The sequence below is a fragment of the Engystomops pustulosus genome, chromosome 3, assembly GCF_040894005.1.
Source record: "Engystomops pustulosus chromosome 3, aEngPut4.maternal, whole genome shotgun sequence".
Classification (NCBI taxonomy): Eukaryota; Metazoa; Chordata; class Amphibia; order Anura; family Leptodactylidae; genus Engystomops; species Engystomops pustulosus.
The window spans coordinates 221,476,657-221,495,005 of record NC_092413.1 but is presented as its reverse complement, the minus strand read 5'-3'; the positions used below and the strand labels follow the sequence as shown (position 1 = coordinate 221,495,005).

Below are 18,349 nucleotides of genomic sequence, written 5' to 3'. Positions count from 1 at the left end.
TATAGTTAATTATAGGGGGATTGTCTGTATATATTTATTATGTGGGGAGGGTGTTGTATATAGTTGTTATGGGGGATTGTATGTAGTTCGTTATTATAGGGGGTCTGTATTTAGTTATAGGGATTGTATATAGTTTAAGGGGGGTGTATAGTTATTATAGGAGGACTGTATATTGTTATAGGAGGACAGTATATAGTTATTATAGGGGTGTATAGTTATTTTAGGGGGACTGTATATAGTTATTATAGGGGGACAGTATATAGGGGGAGCTGTATATAGTGGTTGCTTGGGGAGCCGTATACAGTGATTGCTGGGGGAGCTGTATACAGTGATTGCTGGGGGAGCTGTATATAGTGATTGTTGGGGGAGCTGTATATAGTGATTATTGGGGAGCTGTATAAAGTGATTTCTGGGGGAGCTGTATATAGTGATTGCTGGGGGAGCTGTATACAGTGATTGCTGGGGGAGCTGTATATAGTGATTGCTGGGGAGCTGTATATAGTGATTGCTGGGGGAGCTGTATATAGTGATTATTGGGGAGCTGTATATAGTGATTGCTGAGGGAGCTGTATATAGTGGTTGCTGGGGGAGCTGTATACAGTGATTGGTGGGGGAGCTGTATACAGCGGTTGCTGGGGGAGCTGTATACAGTGGTTGCTGGGGGAGCTGTATATAGTGATTGCAGGGGGAGCTGTATATAGTGATTGCTGGAGGAGCTGTATATAGTGGTTGCTGGGGGAGCTGTATATAGTGATTGCTGGGGGAGCTGTATACAGTGATTGCTGGGGGAGCTGTATACAGTGATTGCTGGGGGAGCTGTATACAGTGATTGCTGGAGGAGCTGTATATAGTGATTGCTGGGGGAGCTGTATATAGTGATTGCTGGGGGAGCTGTATATAGTGATTGCTGGGGGAGCTGGATATAGTGATTGCTGGGGAGCTGGATATAGTGATTGCTGGGGAGCTGTATATAGTGGTTGCTGGGGGAGCTGTATATATAGTGATTGCTGGGGGGGTATATAGTGATTGCTGGGGGGGTATATAGTGATTGCTGGTGGAGCTGTATATAGTGATTGCTGGGGGAGCTGTATACAGTGATTGCTGGGGGAGCTGTATATAGTGATTGCTGGGGGAGCTGTATACAGTGATTACTGGGGGAGCTGTATATAGTGATTGCTGGGGGAGCTGTATATAGTGATTGCTGGGGGCTGTATATAGTGATTGCTGGGGGAGCTGTATACAGTGATTACTGGGGGAGCTGTATATAGTGATTGCTGGGGGAGCTGTATATAGTGATTGCTGGGGGCTGTATATAGTGATTGCTGGGGGAGCTGTATATAGTGATTGCTGGGGGAGCTGTATATAGTGATTGCTGGGGGAGCTGTATATAGTGATTGCTGGGGAAGCTGTATATAGTGATTGCTGGGGGGCTGTATATCGTGATTGCTGGGGGGAGCTGTATATAGTGATTGCTGGGGGGCTGTATACAGTGATTGCTGGGGGAGCTGTATATAGTGATTGCTGGGGGGCTGTATATCGTGATTGCTGGAGGGAGCTGTATACAGTGATTGCTGGGGGGCTGTATACAGTGATTGCTGGGGGAGCTGTATATAGTGATTGCTGGGGGGGCTGTATATAGTGATTGCTGGGGGAGCTGTATACAGTGATTACTGGGGGAGCTGTATACAGTGATTGCTGGGGGAGCTGTATATAGTGATTGCTGGGGGAGCTGTATATAGTGATTGCTGGGGGCTGTATATAGTGATTGCTGGGGAGCTGTATATAGTGATTACTGGGGGAGCTGTATATAGTGATTGCTGGGGGCTGTATATAGTGATTGCTGGGGACCTGTATACAGCGGTTGCTGGGGAAGCTGGATACAACATTTTGCGCCCAGGGGCCCCCACCAACCTTGATCCGGCCCTGGCTGTATAGGATCACTGTCTGGGATCAAATCTTCTCAGAAAGGGATAGCGATGTCTTTAGAAAAAAATACAGGACAAGACAGTGAAGACGAAACAAACAAGTTTTGTGCAATGTTCACAGTGACATAGAAGTGTCATAAAGTGTTTTCATTACATAAAAGCAAAGAATATTTGTACACAATCCTAAATGTCACTTGAAACCAATTTACCATTTTAAAGAATGTCCATTTTATTTTACATTATCCATATTACTGTCAATACAAATAATTCGCTATAGAAAATATTGGCAGAAACATAGGGCAGATTATCCAAGGGTAACTCATGAATGTATTAATTCAATAAAATATACTCACAAAGCTACATATAAATTAGGTCTATAACAATAAAAGTCTGCCTCCCAAATCAAGTGGTCTCAGCCCAATCCAGGGTTTCGTCCGATTCTAGCTTCTTCTGGGGCATGACCTTGGAGACTTTGGGGGTCATTTACTAAGGGCCCAATTCGCGTTTTCCCGATGTGTTACCCGAATATTTCCGATTTGCGCCGATTGTACCTGAATTGCCCCGGGATTTTGGCGCACTCGATCGGTTTGTGGCACATCGGCGCTGGCATGCACGCAACGGAAATCGGGGGGCGTGGCCGAACGGTAACCCGACGGATTCGGAAAAACTGCTGCATTTTAAAAAAAAAAATTGGTCGCATGGGCCATACTCACATGCACCACGATGAAGACGATGAACTCCGGGGCACCTTGGTGGACTTCAGCGCAGCAGCGCCACCTGGTGGACATCGGGCGCAGGACCTTCATGAATCGCCGGAAGACCTAAACACTCGTCAGAGAAGCCGCCGCTGGAACGCGAATGGACCGGGTAAATAAATGTGCCCATTGTGTTGCCTTATGTTAGCAAATTCACATTGTGCAATTCATATTATTTTACAGGTAAAAAGCAATTTCACACAAAGTTTCCACAACTAATACAATAAAAACAATAAAATAAACAACATTGAAATCTTTTTATGAATCATATTGCAATATGCACATTATAGTCACTCCCTTTAGCGTCTCACATTAACCAATATGTCTACCGAAATAAAAGAATAGCAGTTTGGTTCAATATATAAACATAAAAAGACATAGACACATCCTTAGGACTCCACCAGAAAGGTGATTGGGCTTCCCTAACCTAAAAGGAATATGCAAAAGTGCGTCCTTCACACGATCCCTACAAACAAAAATCAGTTGAAATGTCACCAGGTGCAGAAAAAACAATCAACATCTTAACCTCCCAAATCAACCTAAATCTTGGCATTGGATCAAGCGTCTAGAAGTACCGTATATACTCGAGTATAAGCCGACCCGAGTATAAGCCGAGACCCATAATTTCAACACAAAAACTGGGAAAACCTATTGACTCGAGTATAAGCCGAGGGTGGGAAATGCATTTGTTACAGCCTCCCAGTATATAGTCTGCCAGCCCCTGTAGCATACAGCCTGCCCAACCCCTGTAGTAGGAAAAAAAATAACACTGTACTCATCTTTGCGACGTCCCCCATAGGTCCTCTTCTGTCTCAGACTGTCTCAGACAGAAGAGGACCTACGGGTGACATCAGAAAGGTGAGTTTTGTCTTTATTTTTTTAGTTGACTCGAGTATAAGCCGAGTTAGAGTTTTTGAGCACAAATTTTGTGCTGAAAAACTAGGCTTATACTTGAGTATATAAGGTAACTTATAATCTCAGATATTGTTCAATTCCCTGTTGTCCTGTTGGCTTCTGCCCTCTGTGGTTTCTTGGGATCCCGGACGAGCCCCCAAGAAATATTGTTTCAAGGGTTGTAACCAGTTGCCTGTGAATGTGAAGTTTAAGGGCATCTACCAACAGGATGAAGGACTGTAAACCCAGCACACTGACATACTGGTGTGTGCCCCCTCTACCACGATCTGCTCTTCTTTTAGCTTCATATGCCATTGCTTAAAAAAAAAAGTCAGTAGAAATGATGCAAAAAAGCCTGAAGTGCTCTGGACTCCATAGATATTAAGCCGGGAGTCCCTCAGGCTCATTTACATAATTTTTTTTCATAAAAACCAAGGGCAGAAGAAGCTAAACAACCAGTATGTCAGTCATCTTGGTTTACGATCCTTGATCCTGGTGGTAGATTTCCTTTAACACAGACAGAAAAACAGTGAGAAAATTGGACCAAACATTCCGCTTGATGGAGATGGTTAAAGAGGGAAACAGAAAGACTGGTGACACATCTTGTCTTGCTGCTCCACCTAAGTCTAAACATGAAGATTCACAGAACAGTTCACTTATTGCTATATTAGTGCTCTCTTAAAACTGATGAAACTAGTATTGTAAGGAGGAGGAGTCCAAGCTGAAGTGACATTCACAGCGTTGTACAAATGTCTATTCTTAGACTAAGAATAAAGTAGACAATTCATTTGGGGAGCATAGTAAAAGCCGAAAAAACTGCCAACAAGAAAAGGGTCCAAATTTTTTTTTCACCAATTTCACTGCATGTAGAATTTTTTTCCCGCTTCCCGGTAGACGACATGAAATAATAAATACTGTCACTATGGAGTGCAATTTGTTACCGTATATACTCGGGTATAAGCATATATTTGTGCTGAAAGTTCCCCACTTTTCTTATACTCGAGTATATGAAAAAAAAATAAATTAATTGAGTACACACCATTTTGACACCCTAGGCAGCTCCTCTTTCTTCACACAAATTATAATATCAGCCACTGCACACATGAAGAAAGAAGAGGAGCTGCCTGGGAATGGTGAGTACATACTGGGGGCTGGCATACTATATACTACATGGGGCTGCAGGCTGACTATATACTAAAGGAGGCTAGCTGGCTATATACTACACGGGGCTGGCAGGCTAGATACTTCACGGGGCCACCTGACAGGCTATATACTACACGGGGCTGGCAGGCTAGATACTTCACGGGGCCATCTGACAGGCTACATACTACACGGGACTGGCTGGCAGGGTATATACTACACAGGGCTGGCTGACAGGTTATATACTACATGGGGCTGGCTGGCTATATACTACATGGAGCAGGCAGACTATATACTACACAGGCCTGACTGTTTATATACTACACGGGGCTGGCTGGCAGGCTATATACTACACAGGGCTGGCTGGCAGACTATATACTACACAGGCCTGACTGTTTATATACTACATGGGGCTTGCTGGCAGGCTACATACTAAAGGGGCTGCCTGGCAGGCTATATACTACACGGGCTGGCAGGCTATATACTACAGGTGGCTGGCAGGTTATACACTACACGGGGCTGGCTGGCAGGCTATATACTGCCGACGGATGGCTGGCAGGCTGTATACTACATGGGGCTGGCTGGGAGGCGATATAAGGTTATATACTATGGGGGCGGCTAACATGCTTTCTACAACAAGGGGGGCTAGCAGGATACTTAAGGGTGCTGGCTGGCTATATACTGCTTGGAGGCTGTGACCAATGCATTTTCCACCCTAGGCTTATGCTCAAGTCAATAGGTTTTCCCACTTTTTGGTGGTAAGATTATGTTCCTCGGCTTATACTCGGGTATGGTTATGCTCTAATATAAACGATATGCGTACCATAAGCCCTCACATAGCTCTCTACATGGTAAAGCGCCAAAATTATAGATTTTTGAAGACATGGAGGCACAAATTTCCAAAAAAAAGGCTGCGTCGTTAAAGGCTGCGTCGGCAGTTAAATTTGTTATGCAAAAAACAAGCCCTTATGCAGTCCTCAAAACCAAATAAATCTCATCTGACTTAGTATATGGGCATCCTCATATACAAATATTATGCAGACTTTTAATTCTGTGTAATTCCCAGTCAGTAATGTTTCACCCCTCAACAGGTTAACATCTTCTCTCTGCAGATACATCTCCCTCCTCCCTCGTAGACACATTGAATATTGTAGATTAATTATCATGAATCATGCAAAGCATAAAACAACCCCAGTAGCTCTCATCTGACAGTAACAACCGGTACAGACAGATGCATCTACATGACACATCAGAGTCGGACCTCCAGTACTGTATGACGGTTCTGGAAGATCTGCCGCTCTACCATGAATCACGGGTCCATTGAAAGGTTTATTGGATTTCTTTTAAATGGAGTTTTAGTCCTTTTGGTTGTCGGTGGAATTTTGTTGAATGTATTTATTGTCACAGTAAACCTAAATTGCTGGAAGAAGTTTCGACCCCTTCAATCCATAGATGTCATCATCACCGGCTTGGCCATGGTGCGGGTCATGCTGCTATTTGTTTACAGTTTGTTTATTATTGATAATATGTCCGATACAAAAATAAAACACTTGGTGATTGCCCGGAAGTACCTGATGCCCCTGTCCATGTCTGCCGAGTTCTGTAACCTGTGGTGGGGCTCGGTGCTCTGTGTCTTCTACTGCGCGAAGATCACAAACTACAGCAACCGACTCTTCATCATGATCAAGAGGAACATCTCCAAGATGGTCCACTGGCTTCTTCTCCTCTCATTGGCTTTATCGGTTCTCTCCTGTTTGCCTTCTAGGTGGTTTGTGTTCTATCGTAAGTCCTTAAATGGAACTGATAGTACAAATGTAACTATTGAATTGAACAGACTTCATTTCTTCCTCATCCGTCTTGCAGGATCCATCATTCCATTTGTAATATTGTGCTTTTCCATTGGTCTTTTGATTTTGTCCCTCATAGGACACACCAGACGCCTGGCCAGCCAAGGTTCTGGATTCAGAGATGTTCAACGTGATGTGCACCTCGGTGTCATTCGGAGCATGGTCTCTTTTCTTGTGCTTTGCGTTCTGTATTTTTTGGGTTCTAACCTGTTACCTGTGAGCATGATCCTCAGGAAACAACTGCTGACTGCATTCTGCTTTACGACGTATGTTATCTTCCCGAGTCTACATTCAGTGTCTTTCATCATCAGCAATAAGGCACTGAAGAAAGCCTTCCTCAACGCCCTCCACTGGTTGGGGATAAGGAGGCGAGATCTTGGCACATGAACTGTAGTATCAATGTCAAACTCATTGCTCTAATTTTCCTTTGATGTAGATGTGGGAAGATTTGCAGTTTGAGAGTCAAATTATCAATTTGTTTGTGACCAACGGGAGGTAGACAAATGTTAGTCAATGGGGTTTTCCCATTTCAACAAAAATAATTATTGCTTGTACAAACAAAAGTTAGACAATTTTCCAATATACTTTCTGTATCTATTGCTCATTGTCACACACCAGGGGTAGTGGACCCACTGGACCAACGCGGACGATGACGTAAGCCGACACCTTGGACCGGAGTCTAAGTGGACCCCACTTTCACCAGAGCCCACCACAAAGCGGGTTGGGCTTGTTGCGGCGTGGTATCACCAGATCGTTCCACAGCCTCGGTGGCAGCTAAGGCGAGGTGCACAGACGTCAGGCACAATCGTAGTCGGGGACAGGCAGGAGGTCGAGACGGGCAGCACGGGATTGAAGTCAATAATGGAACCGGCGTCACAACAGGAAATCACATAAACAGCGCAGGGCAAGGGAACAAAGCTTTCTCTAAGGCACAAGGCACCGGCAGGGGACACCAGAAGCTGCAGGAATTTATCTTGCCAATCAGCACCAATTATCGGCGCGCTGGCCCTTTAAATCTTACAGAGCCAGCGTGACACTCATGGTTTTCTAGATCTTTGCTTGCTATAAAAAGCTTCTATGTTTATTTCTATGGACATCTGACCATGGTCACACAGGTGCACGGTTTGTTATATCATAGAGAGTAATCAGAGCTGTGTGTTATAACGAGCCGTGCACCTGTGTGACCTTGGTCAGATTTATGTCCATAGAAATAAACATAGAAGCTTTCTACAGTATAACAGCAAGCAGAGATCTAGAAAAGCATGAGGAATTGATACAGAAAGTACATGGGAATAATGTATCATTTTTGATTATACAAAGAATAACATTAACTTACCGAAATGAGAAGACCCCTTTAACACACGCACGCTCAACCTGCAGCTCTTTCAATGGAAGGAACAGCGCCCCCTTCTCTTGGAGTAGCGAGTGTCAGGGTAACATTTACTACATTATTAATTTAGCACGAAGTTCATTGTGTGGTTATAGCATTAAATACTTTCCTATATTCTAATTAGGACACTGAATGTGGAAATTTCTGATACGGTTTTATAACTCAATTATAATTTATTTAAAAACTCGACAATAGTTTTTTTTTTTCATTTTCATTGTGCAAAATATTTTTTAATACAGAACACTCCAATTCAGGCAGGTCAGGAGTAACATCCCCCTATCAGTGAGTCACATTAGCCTATAGTGTGCGTCACGTGACCTCCATCTTCATTGAGCAGTCCCCGGGTCACGTACAAGATCGGTTCCTTGGGTTTGTACTTAAGTTGAATTTGTATGTAAGTCGGAACTGTATATTTTACAACAAAGAAAAAGAAAGTTTTCACATACCCTGGCTTGTGGACCTAGTGTACACCATGTACAATTTTTAATGATGACAAAATAAAGGAAAGAATCATTATTTTATCTGGATGTGCTACGGAACTCTTCTTTTTTGGATCCTGTATATTTTATAATTGTAGCTCAATACAATTTTTTTTTTTGTCCCAGTGACAATTGGATTTTGAAAAGGACTTTTCAAGGATTATCGATGAAGCTTCATTACAGACACCTTACAGCTGATCATTGCAGCCAGGGACTATAGTAACATCCAGAGAGGTCAGAGGGGGCAGAGGGGTCCGTCTGTAACGAGAGGTCGTGTGTAAGTCAGGTGTCCTTATGTAGGGGACCGCCTGTATATGTCAGTAGAGTGATATCCACCATAGCAGCTGCTACAGGACCCGCAGGATCAGGGGGCCCAGCAGGGCAGGTGTCACTAGATGAAAACTTCTCCCCTGACACTGACATTAATACTGCTGTATGTATATTATGTGAGTGTGTAAATATGTATATAAATATGTATTTTTCATGTTTTAAGAGTTTCTCCACTGACAGGTTGGCCCCTTCCCACAGGACAAGTGGAGTTCTCTGTGATGGGGCCCCTACACATCACAAGAATGTAATACCTTTAGTATTTTAGTGTCAAGCTAGGCGCCATCTTGGAATTAAGATGCCTTTAATAGGATTCATGGAAATTAACTATCTCTAACTAATAGAATGTGACTGTATGTGAGAAGGGGGATTCTGGATACAGGGGGATTCTGGATACAGGGGGATACTGATAAGAAAGGGAGTGACAGGAGATACTTTATGTTCTTTTCTAAGATTATACAATAGAGAAATGTCTAAATATAGGGGTCTTATAGCAGCTTATGACGCATGGTTCTTGCTTAGCACATCTTGCAGTTTGACCAACTATCGGGTGAGGCAAAGTCTCTAAGCTGATACACTGATAATTCCTGCGTTAACAGGATATGTAAGGATTTCATAATACTATAAAAGCGAGGTGCTACCAAGCCATGTTAGGGGGTCTTGCTGTAGACAGTGATCCGTGGGTCTGAAGGATATAGGACCCATTGGTTAGTGTAGCATGTTCCTGATATCGCTGTACCATGTGGGTCGCGGGGCTCCTCGGTGACTGAATGTTGTGTTCGGCTATATGCACGCTACATATGCACGCTTGGTGGGTGAGTCGAAATTCTATGAGCTACCACTAGAGAAGAGTAGGGAAATATGCATTTTTCAAGGTGGGATAAGGAAAACAATGCCTCCATTTGCTACCTTGTAAGGCAGTCCCCGTAACACCAAGTATGACCTACAGGAAGCCTAATATGATGTGGGATTAAGCCAAACCAGTCTCTCTATTCCAGAAGGAACAGACTCCCAACTGTAGACAGAGCTGTACAATGTTCCCACCTGATTGGGTCTCGTCAGTACAGTGTAGGGAATGGGTTTGGCTGAGTGAGAGGCTTGTGACTTTATGACCGCCATAAGGAGACCTCTTACTTCCTGACCCTAGAGAAGAGTAGGCTTTCCTGTAATTGCTTCAGAGGTATATATGGCACATTTCACATAGTCTACACATCATATACGGAGTGGATCAGCTTAATTCAGAGAAAGTTCATGAAGATTTGAGTTATTTTGCTATAACCATTTACTTGTGCTATTATTGCTTGTTGTATTACTTTGCATTTGATTGTGTTAATAAATTTCACCGCAACCAATTTTGTGTTGTCATTCTTCCTTCAGGGCAGGAATCTGAAGCCTTGGATTCCATGTAGATCCTGATCCGTCTTTGATTGGCAGAACAGGGGGGTCTGTTGTACCCCAGATGAAGAGAGCAGCCAGTGGCACATGTCCCGGCGCTGTATGGCGCTGACGTAGATAACCGAATGCGGTGCTCTTCTTTCTCCATCAGCGCCATAGAGATGAAAGCACACATGCGGTTGGCTGCTCTCTTCATCTGGGGTACAACGGAGCTCCCATTACTGAGACCCCCAATGATCAGAAGTTGCCTTTTAACCAGTTCGCGACCGCCCGCCGTGTATTCACAGCGGCGGTCGGGTCGCGCTGCATAGAGAGGGCTCACGGGCTGAGCCCTCTCCATAGCCGGTAAGTCTTTGCTGCATATTGCAGCAAAGGCTTACCGGTAACATCCGCGATTGGTGCTAGCACCAATCGCAGGTATTATAACAGCGATGGCTGCCGGCAAAGCTGCCGGCAGCCTCAAAAAGATAGCGGCGCATGGCGCCACCATCTTACCCGGGATCGCCGCTCCCCATGACGTCATCGGGGAGCGGAGATCTGTCCCCATGGTAGCCTTGGGTCTTCCGAAGACCCGAGGCTATTTCGTTTTAACCCATTCATTACAATGTGCTGTCAGCACATTGTAATGAATGAGGAGGAAAATCCCCATATACTGCCATACTGTAGTAAGGCAGTATATGATAGGATCGATCAGACAACCTAGGGTTAAAGTACCCTAGGGAGTCTGAAAAATAGTAAAAATAAAAAAAAATAAAAAATTATAATAAAAAAAACTAAAATTTCAAATCACCCCCCTTTCCCTAGAACTGACATAAATATAAATAAACAGTGAAAATCATAAACACATTAGGTATCGACGTGTCCAAAAATGCCCGATCTATCAAAATATGATAACGTTTTTTCAATGTGTTTAACCCCGTAACGGAAAATAGCGCCCAAAGTTGAAAATGGCACTTTTTTGCCATTTTGAAAAATATAAAAAAATATATAAAAAGTGATCAAAAGGTCGTACAGTCCTAAAAACGATATCATTGAAAATATTATCAAATTTCTCAAAAAATGACACCACCCACAGCTCCATACACCAAAGTATAAAAAAGTTATTAGCGCCAGAAGTTGGCAAAATCAAAAAAATAATTTTTGTACAGGAGGTTTTAATTTTTGTAAATGTATGAAAACATTATAAAACCTATACAAATTTGGTATCCTCTTAATCGTACCGACACAAAGAATAAAGTAGACATGTCATTTGGGGCGCTCAGTGAAAGACGTAATATCCAAGCCCACAAGAAAACGGCCCAAATGCGTTTTTTCACCATTTTCACCTCATTTGGAATTTTTTTTCCCACTTCCGAGTACATGGCCTGGAATATTTAATACCATCACTATGAAGTGCAATTCGTTACGCAGAAAACAAGCCATCACACAGCTCTTTATGTGTAAAAATAAAAAAGTTATAGATTTTTGAATGTGGAGAGTGAAAATTGGACATGAAAAAACAGGAAAGGGCCCGGACCTTAACCGGTTAATCATTGGAGAACCCCTCATTGGAGGCCCATTCAGAAGCCTGCTATGGGGCCCAGCCTCTCTGAGTTGGGCTTCTGGATATCAGCTTGCACTGAGCAGTGAGTGTGAGTGAACATAGACTGTAGTAAGCCCTAATAGCCAGACCAGGTCACAGGAACCTCGTTTTTTACATTTCTACCCGGGCTGCAGTGCTATGAGATATGGTGACGGGTGGGCGCCTGATACCACACTGGGAATAGGGACAGATAGGTGTGGACGTCCAGAAGCGGAACTCACCGGAGCTTCCTTGACTCAGGGGGTGCCGTCCGGCAAGACGGTGGCACAGGACATCTGGAGCGGCTCAGGAGTTGAGTACAGGTTTGTTTGTTTTTAAAAAAAATGCCTCCCCAGCCCCAGCCTCCCCAGAATTTTTAAAACACTTGAATAACCCTTTTCTTTGGTGGCATTTCTGGTGGGAACATTTATTAATTAGTAACATTTCATTCCTCGTTGACAACTCTACTGCATGCAGGGTCTGTAAGGAGGCATCAGTGTTTATGGGTCCACATTCTATATAATGGATCATGGTCTAAATGTTTGTGAAGGCTGAAAATATCCACAAGTCACTCTCAGGTCATAGGAAAATATCTCTCAGTGAGACGTGAAATTTTGCATTGATGCTCACCCGGAAAGTTCTGATGAGTTTGCATCCATAGGGAGATTTTATTAAAATCTTATAGGACTGAATTTTTCCATTCAACCTCCTATTATTATTTTATTTGTCTACATTTTAAAAATTCTAGCAATATACTACAATGATGTCACAGCTAAGCCCCTCCCCCTCTCCCCAGAATGACCTCTAAACACAACTGTAACATTGGTTAACATAACTGGTTTAAAGGGGTTGTCCGCTAATAATGCTAATATGTATAAAAGGGTATGAACAATAACCTAATAGGATCCTCCATATTGTTCATATCCCGGTAAACGTTCTGTTCTGTCCATCATAGCCATCGCCCCGGACTCCGCACTTTCTGTGATGGCCATGTCCGTCGTTCCTGTGATGGCCATGTCCGTCGTTCCTGTGATGCCCCATGTCCATCGGACCTCTGATGGATCAGGGGCCGTGCGCTCTTTACTACAGACCCTCTCTGTGATTCCCACCTCCCTGGTTGGAGGATTTGTTATGCATCTCTCTTGTTTTGCTTTTTTAGCAGCTTAATACAGACCCCGTCCTGTCCCAATAAATGTATACAGATACTCTACACTGTGGGACCAGTCACTTAAAATCTATTAGAGAAACAGCAGCAGGTCCGGTAAGTCACTCAATATGATAATGCACTATGGTCATGTGATCTTGAAGGTCCAATCCAAGGTGCATGTGTCTGTGTAGGGATCATTGTGTGTCTTTGTTTCTTTCAATGTTTCTTTTTGCCTTTGCTAAATTTGTTCTGGACTTTTGAAGGTGGGGTATATTGAGACCAGTCTGACTCAAAGTTAAACGGTTACATTTTTATAAAAACCCAGCTCTTGGGGGTGGGGGCATGGCTTGATAGAGGATGTTAGCAGATGCACTCTGAAGAAATCCTGATAATACTCCTATAGTATTATCCTCCTTTAAAGGGGTATTCCTCCCACAGCATTTCATTTCACATTTCAGATATAATTCCAACCTGTCTTCATCGGTCCTAGTGTACAGTTTGTGTTCAATTTTGGTTGTTCCTGGATCTGACTGTATATCTTCTGACTAAAGACAGTCGATTCCCTCTTCTATTGCAGGAGAAGTGGATTGGTAAGAGTCACTACAGACACAGGCACTTCCTGGTTCAGCCGTGCTTCTAGCAGCCTGGAAAGGACACAACAGCTGCTCTACAAATAAGATAAGATCTGGATCCCAGGGGAGTGGGAGGCATAGCAGTGCTGACTCTGTTCTATTGATAAGATGAAGCATCAGACCTGAGTGTGTTATTGTGTTTTATATCCATCTTATTAATCAGATCTGTCTCCTCTCTCTCTCTTTCTATGTGTCAGATATTATTAAAATAAAAGTGTAGATAAACCCTGTACCCTGATAATCTAAGCACATTGTCACAACACAGCATCTCATAGCACAGAGGGATCATGAAGTGTCTCCTTAGAAAGTCCCCGCTAACACTCTGGACTCTTATTCTGACCATCACTGAGTGAAAGGAGGGACAAGTAATAGGGGGACACGTGAGTGTCAGAAAAAATACCATCCTCCTCACAGCAGGCCAAGGGCGGCATAGATCCAGAGGTGGTGGCATCGCGAGTGGAGAAGTTTACTCCAAGTCCTGTAGGGGTCCAAGCTCCCAACACTGAGGACTGGGAGGAGGCTAAGAACCCAGAGTATCTGTCCATGCTGCAGCAGAAATCCAACATGGCAGTGGCCACTAATTAATATTTGCTAATAAAAATACCCACCTCATTGGGGTCCGTGAGAGAATAGAGGCAAAAAATATTTTGAGGCGTGGCTGCTGTCTATTTTTGGGAAAGAAACACTTACCCTGCTATTTGCGGTGGAACATACCTACTGAGTAGGTAGGATAAATAGATTTAGACTTTAGGTTTGTAAATTTTAGTACTTGTTTAATCCATTGACAGCATTGATATTATGTTTTCTGATGGCGTTTATGTCATTTACATGCTGTATGCTATTTGCTCATGTCATGATCTGAATTTGCATAAGATAAGCAAAAACTGTTGTAAGACTGTAAACAACCCGACCCATAACTGTGCCCAGAGAAAGAAGAGCAAACAAGGTCAGTAGAGCACCAAGAGAGCAGAGGTTCTTCACCAGCAGAAGCCTTCAAAATGTTGTGTCACCCATTAATGATGGAGACGCAATGCTTGATTTTTACAGCATTTTCCTTACTTTTTCACCCCATCGGGTTGTTAATCAATGGATTCATAGTGATTGTCAATCTCAATGAAATGAGACAGAGACGATCTCTGAAGCCCGTAGACAAGGTTCTACTCTGCCTTGGCTTCTGATGATTTTGTCTTCAGTCCTTACTCATTTTTGAGACTATCACTTACCACTATTTTTTCAATGGCTCTCCATTCAACATGCGCTATGTTGTATACATCTCTATCCAAAAATCCTTGGATTACTGTAACCTCTGGTTTACGGCATGGCTGTGCCTCATCTACTGCGTCAAAATAGCCTCATGCAAGTTGCAGATTTTCATGTTCTTTCAGCTAAGAATTCCACAGATGGTTATTCCGGCAATTCTAGGATCAACGTTCGTATCTGGATGTTGTGGCTGTCTCGTGGCCCAGAGCTTTATGGGAAAAAATTCCTCATTCTCTGAAAGAAGTAGACGCACCGACGTGGATCTGGACATTGTCATCTCCTCAGCTACATTTGGAAATTTTCTGCCTTTCATCATAGTCACCTTATGCTCGATACATTTAGTCCACACTCTGATCAGACACATCCACAATTTAAAGAAAATCAGTGGTAACGTTATCGGCCTGAGAATGGAGGTCCACCTGTCCGCCATCAGATCTGTGCTCCTCTACTTTGCCGTTTCATCTTTGAAGTTGATCTCCACTGTCATGATTTGGATTGTTCCTGCTTATAGTATTTGTTACACTGTCTGTGTGTTGTTTTTCATGCTTTATCCGACGTTTCATTCCACCTGTATACTACTAGGGAACTCCAAACTCAAAAATGCTGGTTGTAAAGTGGTAACTTGGGTAAGAAAATGTGCAGAATAGTCTAGAGAACAGTCTAAGAAGAAGACAATGGGGCACATTTACTTACCTTGTCCATTCACGTTCCAGCGGCGGCTTCTCCGACGAGCGTTCGGGTCTTCCGGCGATTCATGAAGGTCCTGCGCCTGATGTCCACCAAGTGTCGCTGCTGCACCGAAGTCCGCCGAGGTGCCACAGAGTTCATCGTCTTCATCGTGGTGCATGTGAGTATGGCCCGTGCCACCAATTTTTTTTTTAAAAATACGGCGGTTTTTCCGAATCCATCGGCTTTTCTGATGGGCAAGCCCCCCGATTTCCGTCGTGTGCATGCCAGCGCCGATGCGCCACAAACCGATCGCGTGCGCCAAAATCCCAGGGAAAATCGGTGCAAATCGGGAAAATGCGAATCGGGCCCTTAGTAAATTACCCCCAATGTCATGTTATGGTAAAATATAATAAAATGAAATTCTCAAAAACTTCATCATTTTGTATTTCACTAATATGGACATGAAATGTGGACAAGTTAAGACAAGAGAAAAAAAGTTAACAAAGTCACAACTGTTTCCAACCTCATTATTTTCTTCTTCTTGTTCCTCTAGTTTCTCCCAAATTCTCTTTTCAATTTCCTCCTCTCTTCTAAATTCACTGTTTTTATGTTTTTTGTCTACATTTAAATACGAATATGTAAGTAATAATGATAAGTGGATTGTCTTCCTCTTGTTCTAAAATGACGGGAAATCTGTGTATTGTGTATTTTTTTAACAATTAGTACATAAATCATGCACTAAAGAGAATGACACCTGCAAAGTCTTTATAATGAACCAGTCAGAATTCTAGGCAAATACAGGCAGTCCCCGGGTTACGTAGAAGATAGGGTCTGGAGGTTTGTTCTTAAGTTGAATTTGTATGTAAGTCGAAACTGTATATTTTATCATTGTAGATCCAGACAAAAAAAAATTTGGCCCCAGGGACAATTGGAGTTTAAACATTTTTTGCTGTAATGGGAACAAGGATTATCCATGTTAAATATTATTGATGAACAATATTCTAATTTGGGTGTGAAAATGTACTCAAGAGTTGATCAAGCACAACATGGTCAATGAGATACAAATGTGAGGATTAAAATACAAATGGTGAGTAAGTGTGTAATAATCATGAGTGTAAGATCAGGATGATATATGGCCAGTACTTGAGTTGTGTGGACATTCTTGATGTATACGTAAAAAACCTATGGAAGGAAGCAACCTTCCCCCAACCACTTCCATATGGCTTTACTATATAATGGTCTCTGTGTTAGCTGGTCATAAAGGAATGTTACCATATATGGTTATGGACAAGGCCAATGGAGGAGTTTGGCTCACAATGTAACTCTATAGGACTGTACTCTTTATAAGTGACTCTGTCCAAGGCGGATGGCACATTGAGCATATCACACACACCAAGCTCGCGCTCACACGCTGACATATGGAGGAGATTTAAGGACACAAGATGGAGATGAATCAAAGGGAAGAAAGACCAACACAAGATGATGAAACCTTCACCAGAACATCATTTCATGGACTGACTGACTTTACCACATGACTAATAATCTGCACAAGTTTTCTGTATTCTGCAACCTGGACGACGACAATAAACGTAACTTTTTATAATAATTATCCTGAGTCCTTCTATTTTTAGAAGAACGTATTAAAGGACACGGGAAAGATTTAATATTCAATACGATTTTTATTACATTTGGCGAGCCAGCCTGCGACTTTGTTTTTTTAATTTTTTATATTCTCCTAACACTTGCAAAGGGGGGAATTCCAATTGACTCTCATGTTGGTGCAAGTGTCAGAGAAAAATAAACAAAGAGGAATCTATAGGAGTGATGCACGTGATCTTTCCCAGACGTACTACAGACGGCGGCCTGAGGAGGACATCAGGTGGCAGGATCCAAGGGTGTAAGTATGGAAATCATTGATTCTTTTACTAAGAAATGTAACTTAGAGTTTAAGTCTGTGCCTAGTGATCAGTCAGATCTAGAAAATGTTTGGTTGAGTTTATATGATGAATGCGGAAAGGAGAATAAAAAGATAGAAAGTAAACGTGTATCTGTCAGTAAAGACAAAGAGAAATTGAGGAACATTCTGCAGATGGTAAAAGTCTATCATCAGGCAGTGCTAGACAGATCCATAGTCAGGAGCACTAGTTCTACTCTTAATACAGATAATGTGATCTGTGAGGAGATGGATCGTGCAGGTAATACATGTGATGATGTAACTCAGCAGAATGACCAGGGACAGGTCTGTGTTCTCTCTGCTGGAGGTGACTCTGTGTCTGCAAACATGGAAGAGTCTTTTCAGAGACAGATATTGGAGATGAAAGAATCCAGCTTAAAGTTAAAAATGCAGAAGCATTTATTAAATCTGAGCAGAGAGGTTCCCACATATGATGAAAAAATCCATGTGTGCAGGAATCATGAAATCTTTGAGAGTTTTGTGGAGAAATTTGATTTATCCAATGAACAGAAAAATCAGTTGTTTAAAATTTGGCTTCCTCTAAAGTTTTCGAGACGATTAGAATCAGAAGATTTACTTGATGACGAGTCTAGGGAGTGGTCACATGACAGTGACGTAGACAGATTAAAGAAGTTACTCTGGTGCACTACAAGTGACAGCATGCCTTCATACGAGATTTTACACGAAATGAAAATTGGTAGAAAGGAATGTACCTTCTCATTCATGTCCATTTTTGAGAGAATGTGTAAAGCGATTGGAATTTGTAATCCTCGCTCAATAGTGAGAGAATTTATTAAGAAATTTACATTCCTTAATGCTGCTGCACTTGTATTTGCTTCAGATCAATCTTCTTTATTAGATGCTACAAAATTTTTAGATAATATTAGAAAGTATCAGAGAAAGAACGAATCGCAGGATCAGAGACAGAGTATAGAGAGAACAGAGGCAGATGGTTATAGAAAGTCATATAGGAG

General features: G+C 42.5%; 2 protein-coding genes across 2 annotated transcripts in view; both read left to right on the top strand.

Moving 5' to 3' along the window:
* The window catches only part of LOC140120742 (uncharacterized), a 363,359-nt gene that overhangs the window by 28,502 nt on the left and 316,508 nt on the right, over positions 1–18,349 (top strand). The gene's annotated exons all lie outside the window — the stretch shown is intronic.
* Positions 6,019–6,948, top strand: LOC140122962 (taste receptor type 2 member 104-like). The gene has a single exon (XM_072144209.1). The coding sequence runs from the start codon at positions 6,019–6,021 to the stop codon at positions 6,946–6,948; it is 930 nt and encodes a 309-aa protein (XP_072000310.1).